The sequence below is a fragment of the Conger conger genome, chromosome 9 (genome assembly GCF_963514075.1).
Source record: "Conger conger chromosome 9, fConCon1.1, whole genome shotgun sequence".
Taxonomy (NCBI): domain Eukaryota; kingdom Metazoa; phylum Chordata; class Actinopteri; order Anguilliformes; family Congridae; genus Conger; species Conger conger.
Genome location: NC_083768.1, coordinates 23,713,712 through 23,732,845, shown reverse-complemented (window position 1 = coordinate 23,732,845; position 19,134 = coordinate 23,713,712). Strand labels below are relative to the sequence as shown.

The following is a 19,134-nucleotide window of genomic DNA, read 5'->3' as shown; positions in this document are numbered from 1 at the left end:
GGGAGGCAGTGGGGCTGTATGTTAGTCTCTCAGCAGTGTGTGAGGCTGGCTCTTGTGTGACACAGGCAGCACAAGCTGGAGGAGGCGCTGCTGTTCTCGGGGCAGTTTGCTGAAGCCCTGCAGGCTCTGGTGGACTGGCTGTACCGTGTGGAGCCCCAGCTGAGTGAGGACCAGCCCGTCCACGGAGACCTGGACCTCGTCTCAAACCTAATGGACTCTCACAAGGTAGGGGGGCAGGGTACTGGGAGCAGGGTTAGGGAAAAGAAGCAGGGTGGATGAGTATATGGGGCAGGTTTTGGGTACAGGGGGCAGGTTTTGGGTACAGGGGGCAGGGTCAGGGTACAGGGAGCAGGGTTAGGGAAAAGAGGCAGGGTGGATGAGTATAGGGGGCAGGGTCAGGGTACAGGGAGCAGGGTTAGGGAAAAGAGGCAGGGTGGATGAGTATAGGGGGCAGGGTCAGGGTACAGGGAGCAGGGTTAGGGAAAAGAGGCAGGGTGGATGAGTATAGGGGGCAGGGTTAGGGTACAGGGCAGCAGTAACAACAGTGCCATCACTGTGGTCCCGCAGGCCTTCCAGAAGGAGCTGGGAAGAGGACGAGCAGCGTTCAGGCGCTGAAACGCTCGGCCCGTGAGCTGATGGAGACGGGGCGTGACGACACTGCCTGGGTGCGCGTGCAGCTGCAGGAGCTCAGCAACCGCTGGGACACCGTCTGCGCCCTGTCCGTCACCAAGCAGACCCGCCTCCAGAAGGCCCTCAAGCAGGTGAGGGGGCGGAGCCACACAGTACTGCTGCTAGGCAACAGGTCCAATCGCAAGATCGCTGGGCTCGTTAGCCAGAGACGTTAGCCTGTGAAAATAATTTATTAGAAGGTCTCTCTGACAGTTGTTTTTAAACAGTTTAGCTTCAGTTTGAGGGTTTTTCTCCCCATAAGGGATTTGTTTACCTTGTGCCTTTTTTGGGGGCTTAGGGCTCTGGGCTGATACTTCCCCTTCTGTTACTCTGTAAAACGGTTTCTTCTGTGAAAAGTGCTATACAAATACATTTTCATTGAATAAGCTTAGATCTTAAAATTTGATGTTCGAGTTATGAAAGCAAATGGAAATGGAATAAAGAAAGATGCCTTTTTGCTTCTGCGAGTCTGTGAAAAGTCTCATAACACAAGCCTGCTGGTGTACTGGTAAAACTGAAGCATTTCCAGTAAGCCCTTGCGTCGTGTGGTTAAAGTGTCCCTCACCTCTCCCTGTGCGTCTCCCTCACCTCTCCCCGTGCGCCTCCCTCACCTCTCCCCCTCACCTCTCCCCATGCGTCTCCCTCACCTCTCCCCGTGCGTCTCCCTCACCTCTCCCCGTGCGTCTCCCTCACCTCTCCCGTGTGCCTCCCTCAGGCGGAGGAGTTCCGCGCGGCGGTGCAGCTGCTGCTGGAGTGGCTGTCGGAGGCGGAGCAGACGCTGCGTTTCCGCGGCGTCCTCCCGGAGGAGGCGGAGACTCTGCAGGCGCTGCTGCGCTCCACAGAGACTTCATGCAGACGGTGGAGGAGAAGCGCTCCGACGTCAACAGGGCCGCCGGCCTCGGGGAGGCCATCCTCACCGTCTGCCACCCCGACTGCATCACCACCATCAAGCACTGGATCACCATCATCAGAGCCCGCTTCGAGGAGGTGAGGAGGGAAGGGGGAGAGGGGAGTCCTGCCGGGTGATTCACCGTCAACGGAGAGTTTAATGTTTGTTTTACAGCAGTTAGTTCTGACCTTGTATTATGATTGGCTGAGAGACATTTAAAGGAGTGACATCATCTCACTATAAGTCACTCCTAACCAGACCGCTATGTTTAGGTTTGGTTGGTTCATTGTGTCAGAGATATTATAAACCCATAAACTAGCAACGCTAGTTGTCACTATTGTTTTATAAGCTTTATATTTCTTTTTTTACTTATAAAAATATGTTAAAACTGTTGAAACTAATTGCAATAATACACTAAGTCATGCGAATGCAGCACAATATCTCACAGTACGTCAGTCTTGTATTATTGCATAATAATGTTTAGTCTTTGGAACACAAGCCCTAATAGCAGTAGTGAAATGTGCTTGAGACTGAACAGTGTGTTCTGTTAATACAGGTACTCACATGGGCCAAACAGCACGAGCAGCGTCTGGAGACGGCCCTCACAGAGTTACTAAACAATGCAGCCCTATTGGAGGAACTGTTGTCATGGCTGCAGTGGGCGGAGACTACCCTGGTTCAGCGGGACACCGAGCCCCTCCCCCAGGACATCCCTCAACTAAAAACGCTAATTACAGAGCACCAGGTGGGTGGAGCCAGCCGTTTGGTGCATCCTCATTGGCTGTGTTTGGTGTCTGTATTCCCGCTCACATGTGGAGCCCCTCCTCCACACAGGTGTTCATGGAGGAGATGACACAGAAGCAGCCGGACGTTGACCGCGTCACCAAAACCTACAAGAGGAAGACCGCCGAGCCCCCCAGCAGCCTGGCCGAGAGACGCGGACAACGTGAGTCTCTCACACGCTCGTACTCTTACCAACTCAAAAATCTCAAATGTGTTCATTTTATACTAACACATACAAATAAATAAACATATATATAATAAAGTCTAGGGTGCCTAAGACTTCTGCACAGTACTGTACATATACATGTGCAAATACACACACATAATTAAATTCATAAACATACACATACTCGCATATAAAGAGTTGCACACCCAACATGTAACATGGCGTACTTGTTTGATTCGGTCTAAGAAGTGTGGTATTCTGCAGAGCTGTTTGTCTGTAGTAACCATGGCGCCCTGCCCGTCCCTCAACAGGTAAACAGCCACAACCGCAGCAGGCGCAGGCAGCCATGCAGGTTCCCGGGGGCAACCCTCGCCTCAACCAGCTGTGCTCCCGCTGGCAGCAGGTGTGGCTGCTGGCTCTGGACCGCCAGCGCAAGCTAAACGACGCCCTCGACAGGCTGGAGGAGGTACTGCAACCTCATCAGCACAACAATAATAAACCACTTTCTGTGTGTGGTACAGTGGTATTGTTTATATTTCTGTCTATCTCTTACCTACCTTCCCTGGTCCTCAGCTGAAAGAGTTCGCCAACTTCGACTTTGACGTTTGGCGGAAGAAGTACATGCGCTGGATGAACCACAAGAAGTCTCGTGTGATGGATTTCTTCCGTCGCATCGACAAGGACCAGGACGGCAAGATCACCCGCCAGGAGTTCATCGATGGCATCTTAGCCTCCAGTACGCCCCCTCCTGGACCACATCCGCTAAACTCAGGCTCCAACATGAGAAAAATAATACAGCTTTGTGAGATATTCTGTGTCATTTACATGTAAATATGCCCGTCCTGCAGAGTTCCCCACCAGCAAGCTGGAGATGACCGCGGTGGCTGACATCTTTGACCGCGATGGTGACGGTTACATTGATTATTATGAGTTTGTGGCAGCGCTGCACCCCAATAAGGACGCGTACCGCCCCACTACTGATGCTGACAAGATCGAGGATGAGGTGAGAGACGCAGACACACACACACACACATAAACACACACACTCATTCACACACACACACACACACGCACCGCATATGCAGCTATAGACATACACCACCCACAGACACACACACACACACACACACACACAGACACACAGTTTAAAATGACTTCACCTTCTCTTTGATGAAAAGTTACATTGTTATAATACTACACGTCTGTGCATGTTTGCTGTCTTCGCACTCACTTACGTCGAATGGAATGCCTGTCATCGCCACTAGCTTTTGTTTGTGGAATAGTATGACCTTTGTACTATATTACACAATGAGTAAGTAGCAAAAATGCTGCGCATTAAAGATGCCATCTGCCCGTGTCTGTACAGGTGACCAGACAGGTGGCACAGTGTAAATGTGCCAAGAGATTCCAGGTGGAGCAGATCGGGGAGAACAAGTACAGGGTAAGTCCTCCTCCTCTCCAGCCAATAAGGAGCTCTTGTGCATTTCCATGGAGATGCAGAGGTTGGGATTAGGACAGCAACCGCAAAAACAGACCTCATGCTATAACTATGTACCACTGGCCTGAGGCATTCCGCTTCTGGCTACAGCAGCTGCACAGAACAGCTCATTCTGAAGAAAATGTTATCAAACGCATATTATGGGTATCACAATTTGTATTTATAATGCAAAATGTCATTGTTACATTATATTGTGGTTATGTAGTACATGTGTATATTTGTGAATTGCTGTAACACACTAGTGCAGGACTGCTGCTGTTTCTGTGTCAGTCACCTGGAGCACCATCTGACTGCTGTTCGTTAACCATCACTAATTATTACAGTTGTAATCCTTTATGTACGCTGGACTTCTTTAGCCTTAATGATGCTTGTGGCTACCATTCTGAGGCCAAACCTTCAGTGAATACATCATCTGACTTCTAAAGGGTAAAATATACTAACAGCTGCATGACTGAATTACTGGTCCTTTAGTTCAGTTGGGCTCCCTTGAAAAATAAAGAGATTTTTATCTTCATGGGAGTGGTTAACTGAAAGCTGAAATTAAATGAAGCTGTGTACAATTGATTTAATAGATTTCAAATAATATGTGTAGAAATAATACAATAATACGATAATACATAGAACAGTGCATTAGTGCATCTCCTTTTATAATATTGAGAGAATTTTACTGGGGAATAAGGTTATGATACACATTCAAGAGAGTGAAAAATGCATTTTCATTTGAATTATGACATAGTTTTTACGCATATGGTATGAAAACAAAATGCAAATGCAAAATGCAATTTCATAGGTAACACCTAGAATTCACATCCATAAGCTACATGTATCAACAGGTTTTAGTCCCATGAGCATTATTCTTCTCAGAGGTCGATAAGATGTAGACGGTTTGGTTCCAGTGGTTTTGTACTGTGTAGGATCCGGTATTTCTACACGGATGCTGCAACATCATTGAACCATCTGCACCATCTTCTGTTTTTGCACCCCACCAGCATATTAATCAGCACACTGTCATCATGGTTCCTGTTATTGTGTGTACTTAACCATCCTCATCACTCGCTGATTAATGACATCCTGTTTTTTTACAGCCGTAGACTAACAGCACAAACTCTGGTTCCACCATAGTTCTCGTCTGTCTCTGTGTCCGTCTGGCTGTCTGTCTTTTCCCTTCTGTTCTGCTCCACTGTAAAAACTCACTGCCCTGTCATCCACATACCAGCTTTTAGCATCAATGTCCTCACTAAATCAGCAGTCATGGATCAGTATTGTATCATAACAGCCAGGCAGATTGCTAGGGGAAGAAGCACGGAGGTTTGCTTTAAAATGTTAAAACTTTTAAAGCAAGGGAGAGAGTACAGCTTCAATATTATTCACTTTCAATGACCCTTGAACCAATTTGAGCCCTTTCGGAGAAGAAAGTGCTTTGATCGGTTCTTATTTTCCTGTGATTGACAGAACAGTTCATTCCCAGCCCAGTGAAGTGGTTGTGAAGCAGTCATTCTTAGAGAAAGTCTTTGCGTTGTGTAGAAGCAGACAGCAGTCATTCTAAGAGAAAGTATTTGTGTCGTGTAGAAGCAGTATGATCTACGTATTTTCTGTGTGTTTCTGTTGCCTGTGAAAGAGTTGTGTCTGTGAATGTTATTTCACTCTCTCTTTTTCTTCCCCCCCCTGTGTTGTACTCCTCCATGTCTGCTGGATTTTTTATAGTTCTTCCTTGGGAACCAGGTAAAGTGACTGGTGTGTCTGTGTCAGAACCTCTGAAATCTGCTTCCTTATTCAATTTAGCATCCAGACAAACGATTTATAGCCATTTGTTATCAGTCAGGCTCTGTAGGCTGTGTAATCTTTATACAGAGAACTGCTGCTGTCACCATGGCGATGAAGCATTTCCTGCTGGACAGGAAGTGGCTCAGCCTCCGTCCTTCAATGCAGGATAAATACTTGTTGCTCTTATTTTAGATGGTTCACAATGCACTGGAAGCAGATTTCACAGGGCTGTGACTGTCCTCTAGATAAGAGTTTGGTTGTGTGGTGCAAACGCACTGCACTGCCAGACATTGGATGGAGTGAATTGTAAATAATGGTGGGGTTACAGGGGTGCGGTAATTTGGGAGTTGATGTGAGCCTTGCTTTGTTTGGTTTGCTGACTTTGGGGGAGTGGGGAGGGTTAGGTAGAACAATCATGGCCCATGGAAGGTTTCCAAGTGGCTACTTCTGATTTTGTTTCCTGGATAAAAAAAATGCAGCTTACCACAGTAATGATTTGTGGTCGATCAAAAAGTTAAATGAGTGAAATTAGTGCTTAAATATTTCATTGTTCCAGTGATAAATGATTGCTGTGGTAACGCTGTGATTTAAAATTTGGGTGTGGTGGGCTTTGATCGGGAGTCAGTGGAGCTGTTTCTTTGGGTATTTATCAGTGCACGTGTGTCATTGCATGCAGTTGATCTTTCATTAATGGAATGTTAGGGGGCTGTGTAGTGGCGTGTATGTGGTTAGTTCTGTAGTGTATAATACTTATTTTCTTCTTTACGTTCTACTTTTTATGTTCCCCAATTCCCCCAACCCTACTCTTTTCTTTTCTTACTCTTTTCCATTCTCATTTTCCTCCTTCCCTCTATTTTATATTCTGTCCTCTTTTCTGCTTTCCTTTCTTTCTACTCTCCCCACTTTGTTTCTCCCTTTTCTCCCTCCCCCTCTCCCTCCCTCTCTCCTCTCTCCCTCTCTCTCTCCCCCGCTCCCTCCCTCTCTCTCTCTTTCCCCCTCTCCCTCCCTCTCTCCTCTCTCCCTCTCTCTCTCCCCCGCTCCCTCCCTCTCTCTCTCTTTCCCCCCCTCCCTCCCTCTCTCTCTCTCTCTCTCTCTCTCTCTCTCTCTCTCTCTCTCTCTCTCTCTCTCTCCCTCTCCCTCTCCTCAGTTTGGGGACTCCCAGCAGCTGCGGCTGGTGCGTATCCTGCGCAGCACAGTGATGGTGCGGGTGGGAGGAGGCTGGATGGCTCTGGATGAGTTCCTGGTGAAGAATGACCCCTGCAGAGGTGAGAGCGAGCGAACACACACACACACACACACACACTCACACACACACACACACACACACACTCACACACTCACACACTCACACACACACACACACACACACACACACACACACACATATACACACACACACACACACACATACACACACCTATACACACACACACACACACACACACACACACACACACATACACACACACACACACACACTCTCACACACACACACACACACACACTTTTACTTACAGCTGTAATGTCATGTGCTCCTCCACACCTGAAGGGGGCTCAAGTTTAAAAAGAGAAGGTTATAAAGTCATACAATATTATTAGGCTGGCAAATGTGACTCAAAATCTCCCAATACCTCTTGGGTATATTCCAGCCTAGGATTTAATGTTTAAATCACCCCTGCTGTGTTTATAATTAACATTGCAACAACGTGGACAGAAGGATGGATGGATGGATGGATGGATAGATAGATGGATGGATGGATGAGTGGATGAGTGGATGAATGGATGGATGAATGGATGAATGAATGAATGAATGAATGGATGGAAGGATGGTTGGATGGATGGATGGATGGGTGTATCACAGGACTAATAGACTGACGCACACATTAGTTTTACCTCTCAGATGCACAGTTGAGTGTAGTGCCCCATGCTGTCTGGCATCGGTCACTCTTCTCTTCTCCAGGGCTCTCCAACTTTCTGTCTCCATCCCTCTCTTTTTCCTCCTATTTTTTGTCCATCCCTCGTTATCTGAGGTCATGGGTTTATAAGAGCCCTCCTTATTTCCCTGTCTCTCTGTCAGGCCAGCGTGGAGTCTGCCTGTCTTTACTCACCTCTCTTCTCTTTCATTTAGTCAACCTCATCATCCGTCGTTCCTGTGCATGGTGGTCCCGTTCCTCTCCTCCATTGTCCGTCTCTAACTCTTAGTGCATGGTGCATGGTCCTTAGTTTTCTCTCTCTCCCTCCCTCCCTCCCCCTCTCTCTCTCTCCTCAGTGCATCATCCAGGAGTTAAAATCCTTCGCACCGAGTCCAGCAGCTCCATATCATCTCGTATAGGTTGGGTTTCTCTCACTCTTTCACTCACCCTCTCTCCCTCCTGCACACACTCTCCCTCGTTCTCTTCAGCCATGCTGTGCTTTGCCGACTGCGGCGCAACACCGAATTAAACTTTCTCACTACCCCCGCCTGCTCACGCAAAGCTGGAAATGCGCAGGATGAAGGGATGAGTCGCACATCTGGAAAAGACAGACTTGAGTAAAAGCTTTTCGGTACACATGTGAAGGTCTCTCAGGCACTGTGCGTCTCGGCTGTGGTTGTGAGGCTCAAACGTAATGACCAGTTGTGTATCTTGCGCGTGTGCGTTTGTGAGCGTGCGTGACGAGAGGGAGCGCGTGTCGCGATTGCGGGCACGCGCGTGCGTGCTTATTTCATGTTGTCGTCTCTGTTGTGTCTCTCAGTGACGGTCACTCCTGGCTATTTCTGCTGCAGAGGTACCTACTCTTTCTCTCTCTCCCCCTTTTTCTCTGTTTCCCGTCTCACTCTCGCTCTGTCACAACCCATCTCTCTGCCTGCTTTCTGTCCGTCTCACTCTGTCTCACACTGCGAGTCCATCGGCCCAGCTCTGACTCTCTTACTGCTGTGTGTTAGTGTGTGCGAGCGTGTGTGTTTGCGCGTGTGTGTGTGCTGGGCGCCTGCGGGACTGATTGTAAGCCAGTCTGCCTCATGCTTCCCATCCAAACGGGGGTTGGCCAGCTCTAGTCTTGCGGATTTTCATGTGTGTCCCAGATGGTGTTTGTAGGACGAGATCTGAAAACTTCAAGACCTGGGTGTGGCCAGCCTGGGTTTCTAATAATGCTTGAAGCAGCTCTTTGATGTGATGGCTCATGGGGAAAGAATTACAGGGTGCACCTGCCTTGTGGGGAAGAAATTACAGAGTGCACTCGTTGTTGACTGGCCTGCTGTTGCTAGGGGTGACTGAAAAGGGGGCGTGTCCCGAGCTGGAACGACAGCTACTGACCACTGCTACAGTGCACTGCTACTACTTTTCACATTGCAGTCCTCTCTCCTCTTTCCTCCTTTCTTTCTGCTCTGCCTTCTTCTCTCCCTTTCCCTCCCTCTCTCTCTCTCACAGTCTCTGTCTGTGGCTGGCTTCTTCTGGCTGTTTGTTGTGTATTGGGGCTGCTGCAGTGTTTGTACAAGAATGCATTATTAACGGCTCTCTGGACTTCAGACCACCTGATAGCACTTACTGAACCCCCCACTCCTTGAAACAAGGCAGGCCTGCCCCAGGCAAATCTGCCCGAAAATGGCTTCACATAAACACTCTCTGCCCCCTGCCTAATTTATGGTCCTTATATGCGCCAGGCAAAACAAACCGCTTCCAGCCAGGGTCGGCAATTGGTGGCCTGTGGTAAAATTTGGCCTTCTATTTATTCAAATTAATAGTGTGGACAAAGCTGCTTTTCCCCTGGGTTAAATGGTAGAAGCAATATCTGCTTTTTCACTCTGCAGTGAAGGTATACAAAATAACAACGTATAAAAATTGGTATTTAGGTCCATTCAAATGTCTCAATGTGGAAAATGTAACATGGTCTGCCCCTGGATTTTTTTCCCTGAGCAGTAGTCTCCTGATCTTACACAAACTCACGTCACGAGGAGCCATAGTCCTGATTCTTATCATTCTTTCAGCGCATACAGTTGGCTGCTATTAGTGCTTTAATAGACTAACTGACATTCGGGGATTGTGTTTCTCGGTGTAGTTTAAGCAAAGGAATGAGCTATTTTTGATTTTTGCCGGTTTTAGCTTGGTAACTTTGTCTCTTTACGTCGCGTCATTAAATCATGAAAGAGCAAGTGCAAGAAATGTGTATGGCTAGCTTACATTAGGTCATTCTTTCTTAAAATTCAGAATTAGAAAAATTGTCCTGTGAAATCAACTTGGAAAAACTAAATATGCGGTTAACTTATGAATTAATTTTTATGTCGCGAAAAGAAGGTGAGAGCAAAAACAGTAGCACTACTCAACCTGGCATAATTTATGTTTTTTCATTAAGTAGCTTCAGTGTAGTTAACCACTTTTTAAAAGTAGCTTGAGCTTAATTAGCTACTTTTCTCTTGTAGCTGTGCTGTGGCTTAACTACTTAATACTACTAGTAAATGGTAACTTAGTTAAGTATATATTCAGAATAGTTCCTCAACACTGACTATCCTACAGTAGCAGAGTAGCTTCCTCAACACTGGCTATCCTACAGTAGCAGAGTAGCTTCCTCAACACTGGCTATCCTACAGTAGCAGAATAGCTTCCTCAACACTGGCTATCCTACAGTAGCAGAGTAGCTTCCTCAACACTGACTATCCTAGAGTAGCAGATTAAAAAGCCTAATTGTGACACGCTGGCAGCCTAATGAGCTCAATCCCCAGAATCCATACCAATCAATCAACAATCAATATCGCCAATATCAGATCAATGTAGGCCTGCTACTGATATCTGAGAACGTTTCACATACAGTTTGTAGAGTAGGCCCTTATGGTTGGCTTATTAATTGAGCGGCTAAGTACTAGCCAACCCGACTAGTAAATTTGTGCCGAGGCCGCACTTAGTTGCCGACCCCTGCCTATGGGAATATAGCAGTCCTTCCAGGCAGCAGTGTGAAACTATCGGAAGGGCTGTGCTAGTTTGACCTGCTGAGGGACGCTAACTGCACTGACTCAGAAAGAGGTGGGCCTGCTGCACTGACTCACCTCCCTTTCCTGCACTGACTCCTCAGCTCAGCAGTGAATCAGCATCGCTCTGACTCTCGCCCTTCCGCCCCGACCGCTCCACGCGCACTGACTCAGATCCACTGCTCGCTGTGTGAAAACCTCCGACCCCCCCACCCCTGCTGTGTGCGCTGACCGTCTCTCCCCCCCCCCCCCCCTCCAGCACGCGGACGCACCAACCTGGAGCTGCGGGAGAAGTTCATCCTGCCGGAGGGCACGGGCCTGGCCGCCTTCCGGTCCCGCGGCCGGCGCTCCAAGCCCTCGTCCCGCACGGCGTCTCCCACCCGCTCCTCCTCCTCCGCCTCGCACAGCGCCCCCAGCTGCGCCTCGCTGCCCTCCGCCCCGGCCACGCCCACCGCCTCCTCACGGGTGAGTCTGCGTCCTGCGTCCTGCACTTCCTGTTTCTTTAATCATCTCTTCTGTGACTTTTTATCTGATAAATTACCGCAGCTCTGCTCAGTCTGACATATGGAGACTGGTGTATTTACTGTGTATAAATCATTGCTATCAGATGGTGGCATAAGGCTGATGGTGTGGCTATAAAACATTGCCCCGAATACAGTCTACTGCAGTCCTTTTCTTTCAGGAATGTATTTAAGGATTTTTTTCTTATAGAACATTAGTTTTCTAACTGCTTGAGTTTATAATACAATTTGTAGTACAAGTAGGCAAAGAATATACCAGAGGCCTAAAATTGCCACTTAAAGTTAAGATGGTAGTTGGTATTAAGGGATTGTAATGCAGTTGGTGAGTAAAGGGAACCAGTAGGCAACAGACAGGAGAAGAGAAGAGCTGGAGAGATGGCACGTGTCAGTAATAATCCTCTAGTCTGGAAGATCGATGCGCTTTGCACTACAGGCCCAAGCACCTCGCACTCACCTGACCTGACATTCACCTCCATCATGACATCCTCAGAGAGACACGCAAACCGTTGCACAACACACGCCCGTCCGACCCGTGCTCATACACACGCCCCTGCTCTCTCACACGCGTGCTGTTGCCAGGTGGTGTCTGTCCTGTCAGGAAATGTGGCGTCTCACATGGGGTGTCATGGTACAGTATGCTATGCAGTGTGTGTGTGTGTGTGTGTGTGTGTGTGTGTGTGTGTGTGTGTGTGTGTGTGTGTGTGTGTTTGTGTGCGTGTCACTGCCTGAGACTTTGTATTGGGGTCGGGTTCAAGTTAGGTGACTATCTGTACCCAGTAAGCCCCTGTACCCTTCAGAAAAAAAGATTGCCCATTGATTAAACTTTAGATTTTACCATAGTATAAACTTTAAAGCTTTACATTTTCAAAATGTAAGCCTTTGTGTTTGCAGTGTAAGAAATGAATGGGTCAATAGCAATGATAGTGCCCCTTGGATTCATGAGTGTTATGGGGCTTATTCATCAAAGGCCAAATGAAACCCAATTCTCACATCCGTTTATTCTGGACTTTTAAAGCCACAGTGAAATTGTTAGGTTTTCTCTGCCAGTGTTTGGACTTCCATACGCACTGAAGTGGAGAGTGAGCATAATGCCCACGCACTGTAATAATTCTGCCATCTATAGGCAAAAGTGCTGGACGAAAAATGAAATACTAAAGAGGGAAATATAACATGAGGGTGGGCTCCTGAAACAGACTAGTGGGGGAAGATCCCATTAGAAACCCTTTTAGTTGAAATGTCTGTGATCATGTGTGTCTTCTGTTAGCTGTGTTGAGCGCGTGTGCTTGTTATCCATGTTGTGATTTTAACCATGTTTGTGTGCTGGTAATGGGTTAACCTGTTGGTTCAGTGGTCCCCCTCATCCTCCTGTTTCTGCATGACAAAATCACCCAGGCCTTTAACTGTGTGATTTTTATTTGTTCTGTTTTTTTGTTTTTGTTTATTTGTTTTTTGTCTTCGTTCCCTCCCTCTACCCTGCATATTCCTCCATCTCCATCTGTGGATTTTCCCCCATAATTCCGTTCTGTGTTTTGCTTCATCTTCACCTGGGCAAAAACCGAACTGCAACACTCCCACCGTCCTCTCCTGCTTCTCTCGCTCTTCTCTTCCGCACCATTATCTTCCTTCTGCTCTTGTCCCTTTTCCTTTTCTTTGCTTGAATTGCTACCTGGCTGCTCCTCGGTTGCTGTTTTCCCCCCCCCTCTTGCTCTCCTTCTATCTTGCTGTCCTCGCATTCCCCCCTCTCTCTCTGTCTTTTTCTCTCCCTCCTTCCCCCTCTCTCCTTCTCTATCTTGCTGTCCTCGCATTCCCCCTCTCTCTCTGGCACTCTCTCTCTCTCTCTCTCTCGCCCCCCCTCCCTCCTCCCCTCCTCTCTCTCTCTCTGGCTGATATTTCACAGTCCACCCACACTCACTCTCGCGGCTATGCTAAGCCCTGGCTGGCTCACAGTAAAACTCCAAGTCCATCCAAGTGCCAGTCCTGCCCAGAGCACAGCCAGACTCCGGGGCCTGAGGTAACACACTGATACTGTACACCCACTGATAAGCACTAATATGCTCTCAGCTCTGCCTGCAAAACACCCATTAGTACTGCTATAAACATTTATGAACTGATAAGCGCTGATAGCAGGCTATCTGTACTGATATACTTTGCACACTCATGACCCCGTGTTCACACCTAGACTATGCCGCATTAGTATGCTACCATACTACTCATCAGCTTTGAGCAGAAAGTGAATATAAAGTTGGGGAAAAACTGGTTTGAAAGGCTTGAAGCTGATTCTCACCTGGGAGGAGCAGTATATAAAGTATTATATTAGATGTGGGTATAACGGGATTTCAGTCCACCTTTCAGTCAGTTCTACCCCTCATTTGGACTTATCAGAAAATAAATTAATCTTCTTGTAACTCATTGGTTCTTGTAAATGCCTAGTTCACTGGTTTGCAAGTCTTCAGGTTATTCAGAAAAGTGTTCACTCAGAAACTCTCGAGTATATTGTCACTGGGGATGGCGTGCCATCCTGAATGACAGTGCCACAATAACGCAATTGCACTTTCTCCCTGAAGGGGGCGGCGAGTTCCAAGCTGAAGAGGCCGACCTTCCACTCCAGCCGCGGCTCTCTGACTGGGGAGAATGGGGGCCAGACCACGCCCGGTGGAGCCAAGCCTGGCCGCCCAGGTGAGAATCGCCACTCCGCCTAACCCTAACCCTCACCTTCCTTTCAAATGTGAGCAAACCATAGCGGTATGAAATTGTTCCGGCAATAGGGGAACAGCAGTGCTCTTTCATCATGAGGTGTTTGCATTATCTTTTTGAGCTGTTTCTGGAAGTAAATACAGTACCAAAATACGAATAAGAACGGTCGTCTGGCAGTCGCAAGATTGCCGGTTTTATCCCCTGCCCTGGGTGTGTCGAAGTGTCGCTGAGCAAGACACGTAACCCCCAATTGCTCCCAAGCTGATTGGCACCTTGCATGGCGGCCTATCGCCGTTGGTGTGTGAAGGGGGGAGGATAAGAGGTATCGATTGTAAAGCACTTTGGATAAAAGCGCTATATAAACGCAGTCCATTTACCAAGTCTCTATCCTATCCTTATCCTTCCTTGTTCCCTCTCGTCTTTCTCCCCCACCCTCCTCCTCCTGTTCTTTCCCAGAATCCTCAGCCAAGCGCGCAGCCTCGACAGCAAGTGGCCCAGCGAGTCGGGCGGGGAGCAGGGCGGGGAGCCGCGCGAGCAGCAGGCGAGGGAGCGATGCGTCCGACGCCTCCGAGCTCCTGGAGACGCGCTCGGCCTGCTCCGACACCTCGGACACGCCCCGCCGCCCCGGCACCAAGCCCTCCAAGATCCCCACCATCTCCAAGAAGACTCCCAGCCCCAGAACCGCCACGGGCAAGAGATAAAAACACAGACCTCCACATCGGCAGGGGGCGCCAGGGGAACACGTGTCACAGACTCACAGAGACGGTGGTGCAGCCGGGGCTGACGGGGGTGCTCACTCTCACGCACCCACGCTGGGCTAGACTGATCAGAACTTTCCGGAAGCAAACCCCAGCTTGCCTGTCTTTGTCTTTCTTGGGTTTTTTCGGAACGGCGGATGGACGCTGCTGAATCCTGACCTCTTCCACTGGAGTCATCACTAACAATAACCATAATGATGCTGCCTTATCTGTGTTCTGTATTTTAATCCTGACGTGAGAATTTGTTTGGTGTGGCAGTGGGGTAGACGCGCACACACACAAACACACAAACTCGCATGCACACACACACACACACACACACACAGTCATCTACCCACACCCTGAAGAACACGAAAGGGCAAGATAGCGACAGGTGTTGGTTCCTGTAACCGAACTGAAACAGAGGCTCTGTAGCTGTGGGTGTGTTTGAGAGACTCACCAGCACTTCTCTGGAAAATTGCGTGCTTTACTCGCGCAGACAACACACACGCACATACACACACTCATGCGCACACACACAGCTTGTTCTGCTCTGATCCAGCAGACAGTACCTCCTCCAGTCTGTGTGTTTGTGTGGTGTGGTGTGGTAATGTTGGAGGGGAGTTCCAGTGACTCGGGAGAACATGAAGACACAGTGTGACACCATACCTCACTCATTTTGGGGTGAATGTGAGGGGGCGCTGCGGATGCGATGAACAGGAGCATATGGCAGTGAGAGGAGGAAGAGGTGGCCTCACCGGCTGCTTTCACTTGCTGTACTGTACCACTCTCATTCACCGTCTCCACAGAGCTGCAGCACCCCTGGGTCTCGCCGTGACTGTGCCCCACTGCGACCGTACGAGGTCCAACTGCCCCCCGTCTGGTGACATCATACCTCCGGGACCGCTTTTATGGACTGGTTTCAGGTCACCTGATAAACCGTGAAACGTGTGGAAGTGAAGTGGTGTGAATTCCTCTACCGATGAAGTGAACCTTATTCCAGATGAAGAGTGTGCACTGACTGTCTGTATGGCTGTACACCCCCTCCCCCCAGCCCTGGGTCACACTGATGGGACTTCTGGGGCATGTTGTGTGTGTGTGTGTGTGTGTGTGTGTGTGTGTGTGTGTGTGTTTGTGTGTTTTAACTCTGTTCAGTCGTAATGTGTTACAGAAACCAGAGGTCATTGAAATTGTTTCACAGTATGCAAAAATGAAAAAATGAGAATTGTGAATGTCCCTCGCCCGGTTAATTTATAATCCTTTTTCAGTTTTTGTTCCTTTGGCTAGCTTATAAGGAAATTTGTATTTATTTTTCAGTTTCAGTATCATATCACCTCCTGTGAATTATTAGTATTAATATGACGATGCTCTTTTTGGTTTGTTTTCTTTCTTTTTTTTTAACCAAGAAAGTGTCTCTTCCTCTCTGTTCTTGTAAATGATAGTTTATGAAATGACTGACAGGACACGTGGATTCCGAGCGGCCTTTTTGCCAGATGGCTACAGTTATAGGATTATGACTGAACGGCCCAAAAAAATAAAACTATGAAAATTGTGATGATTGTGAAAATCATTGAAGGAGAGAGGTGCGGAAGAGCCTTCACCCCCTCTCTGCATAGTCGCCCCTCGTTCGATCCCTCTTCCCTCCCGATAGGAGCTTTGAATTGTGACATTGACAGGAATAAATGTGTTCCTTCAATTCTCTTTGTGAGTTCTGACAAATATGAATAACTGATGAAAATCAACTGAAATCTTAAGGTGATTTTTTATTTTTATTTATTGTCTCTTTTTGGGGGGAGAAGGGGGAAAAGGGGAGACTGATCCCCTTTTGATGCTGTGTTATCAGTGTGTTTAAGAGAAAATGGAGGGGGGGTTATTATGAATTGTGTAAAAGAAAAATAAGTTGACTATAAAACCTTTTTTGCTCTCATTTTGTATTAAAATATTGCTTGCAGTAAAAAAAAAAAAAACTGTCCCGCCTGAAATGTTTTCATTTCTGAAGTTTTGGTTAAATCTGGCCTCTGTAATGGTAACGGTATCTAGTATCTGTCTTTGAAGATATAAGCACCAGAGCTCATTGCCCTCCGGAAATGTCTTGTTAATGAGTAGCAGGGTGCAATTAGTTTTCTGCGAAGATACCAGAGGCACACCCATATGTTCTGTGTGTACGTGCATCAGCCCGTGACCCTGTTTTTATTTACTGTCAGGGCTGTGGTTGGCCTTTCACAAGTGATTGTGAACAAAAAGGGAATACATGCATGTGTGTGTGTGTGTGTGTAATAATGAGTGTGTGCAATTGTGTGTGTGCGTGCGAGCGAGTATGCATTGAATGGGAATACATTTGTTTATGTGAGTGGGAATGTATATCTGTGTGTGAGTGGCAAGAAAAAGTGTGGATAATTTAGTGTTTGTGTGGGTACTAGTGAATATAGGTGCGTGTTTATGTGTGTTTATGGGCGGGGTTTGAATACCACTGTGTCTGGCGAGGTGGTTATGAGAGAGCGGATGGGGTTTGGGATGGGCGGTGTCTTCCAGTCTGAATTCTGCAGCTGTGTGTATGTTTGCACAGATATTTAGGCACACATCCTTTTCCATCACCCTGGATCGACATTTCACCAGGAAGCCGTACCCTGACCACTGCTGCACTCTCGTCCCAACGTGGTTTTCGTCTCACGACTCAACACGTGGTCAAACACAGACCAGAAGAGAAATAGCTCCTGATTTATTTTTTAATTTTTTTAAGCTTGGATGCCATTCAGCTGGTTTGGTTAGTAGGGTTCGTGTTTGGACCATATGTGCGCTTTCCAGAGTGACCACATCTCCCAGCATGCACTGAAGTCCTACACACAAACAGCAGCTGGCAGATCAAAGTTCCCATCACCCTGTTCATTTACTGTGATACATTGAGAACCCCCACATTTATTATAAACGTGTGTGATAGCCGTGCTGTTATCTATCCAAAATAGTGTTAAATGGGGCAGGGTGCATTGAGTGGAATTACACTATTAATCTAATACACTTGGTCAAGGCACACAAAAAAATACAGGTTTCCTTGCCGTTTCTGTAGAACCAACACCCAAGTTAAGCATCAGAACATCAGAGTTCTCAGTCTGTGACTGCTCTTAGAACCAGAGCAGACCAGTATTACCTATGGCAGATTCTCCCTCTGCCCAGTCCAGACACAGACCTCCTCTCTGCTGAGACTGTGTATCTGTATGCAGATCGCACACTTGAATTACTGGTCTTTTACTCCATATCTCTGAACATAGAACCTCATCCCTGTGGTTTCACCACCCATTGTGCATGCATACATGCACACACATAAACACACACATACACATACTACCACACACACAAACACATCGTTCACACGATGTAAAGCACTGATAAATGGAGTATGCCATGTCATATTTGTTGTCATGGAGCAAATATTTACCAGAAAGTGTTCCTCAATCCGGACTTATTCACTTGCCTTTCAGAAACTGCCAGTGTCATCACAATATCAGTGTAACAGTGCCGTTGTAGACTGGGTCAAACCCAGGTGCTGTGTAATAACAGGGCCAGCTAACTGGGTCCAGCAAATGACAGAAGACGACGGGTGAGAACGTGGGCGACGTAGAGATGAGTGAGGCTCTGGAAGAGCCAAATGAAGTTGAGAAGATGGGCAGATGGAAAGATGGAGAGAGAGGGAGGAGAGAGGGCTTTAGGTTTGACACGCCCAATCCTGAGGCAAAGCCAATTCAGAACAGACCACGGCGCAGAGTTTCAAATCGCAGCAGCAGCAGCGTGCAGTGTTGGTGTGTGAGCATCCGTTCTGTAATGTGCTAAAGAAAGCTACTGAGAAGGGCGCTTGTGAGTGCAATTGAGGATTATTATGAGGAATTAGGCTCCTTTCTGCCTCAGTTGCTGCATAAAAAAACATGAAGAGATTTAAAGAAGCTGGAATGAGAGTGTGTGCATCGGAATGAAAGCGTGACCATCATCTACTCGCGACAAGAGGGATAGGACAGGAAGATTGGATACAGGACTTTTTTTTTCTTTTTCTTTGTTTTGGTTTACTAAATTTGGCTTTGATCCCAGTTTCAGCTGTGGATCAGGTTGTTGGTTTTTTGGCAGATCTCAAAGGGCAACAGGTGCGAGTTTCTGTACTTTCTGGATAAAGGCTGAACTGTTTGCAGGCTGCGGATCTGATCCTTTTTTTTGTATATTTCTCTCTCCAAACTCTTACACCCTGCAATCAGACCTTTTTTTTCTCCTTCCAAATTTAGTTTATCAAAGGAAGCGCTGATTGGCATAAAATAGGCGCTGGTTTTCTGCTTAAACTGAAACTGGAGTTGCTTCTGCCTTCTACTTCTCTCTCTCTCCTCTTGAACAGGCTTTTTATGAGGCTGAAACAGGAGTGGCTGTTGATAAAGTAATATTGTGAGCAGAGGAATGGAGGGAGGAGAGCTAAACGAGAGTAAACACACATCTCTCA

At 47.4% G+C, this 19,134-nt stretch overlaps 1 protein-coding gene across 1 annotated transcript in view; it reads left to right on the top strand.

Moving 5' to 3' along the window:
• The window catches only part of macf1a (microtubule actin crosslinking factor 1a), a 132,397-nt gene extending 115,770 nt beyond the window's left edge, over window positions 1-16,627 (top strand). The window contains 18 exon segments of the mRNA XM_061254720.1: window positions 66-225; window positions 568-580; window positions 583-761; window positions 1,385-1,499; window positions 1,502-1,656; window positions 2,115-2,303; window positions 2,393-2,504; window positions 2,819-2,973; window positions 3,081-3,243; window positions 3,356-3,510; window positions 3,874-3,948; window positions 5,710-5,727; window positions 6,917-7,034; window positions 8,039-8,101; window positions 10,968-11,173; window positions 13,127-13,240; window positions 13,794-13,905; window positions 14,380-16,627. Coding sequence (XP_061110704.1) covers window positions 66-225; window positions 568-580; window positions 583-761; window positions 1,385-1,499; window positions 1,502-1,656; window positions 2,115-2,303; window positions 2,393-2,504; window positions 2,819-2,973; window positions 3,081-3,243; window positions 3,356-3,510; window positions 3,874-3,948; window positions 5,710-5,727; window positions 6,917-7,034; window positions 8,039-8,101; window positions 10,968-11,173; window positions 13,127-13,240; window positions 13,794-13,905; window positions 14,380-14,624 — 2,347 coding nt within the window. The 3' untranslated portion in view covers window positions 14,625-16,627.
• Window positions 16,628-19,134: the final 2,507 nt, after the last annotated feature.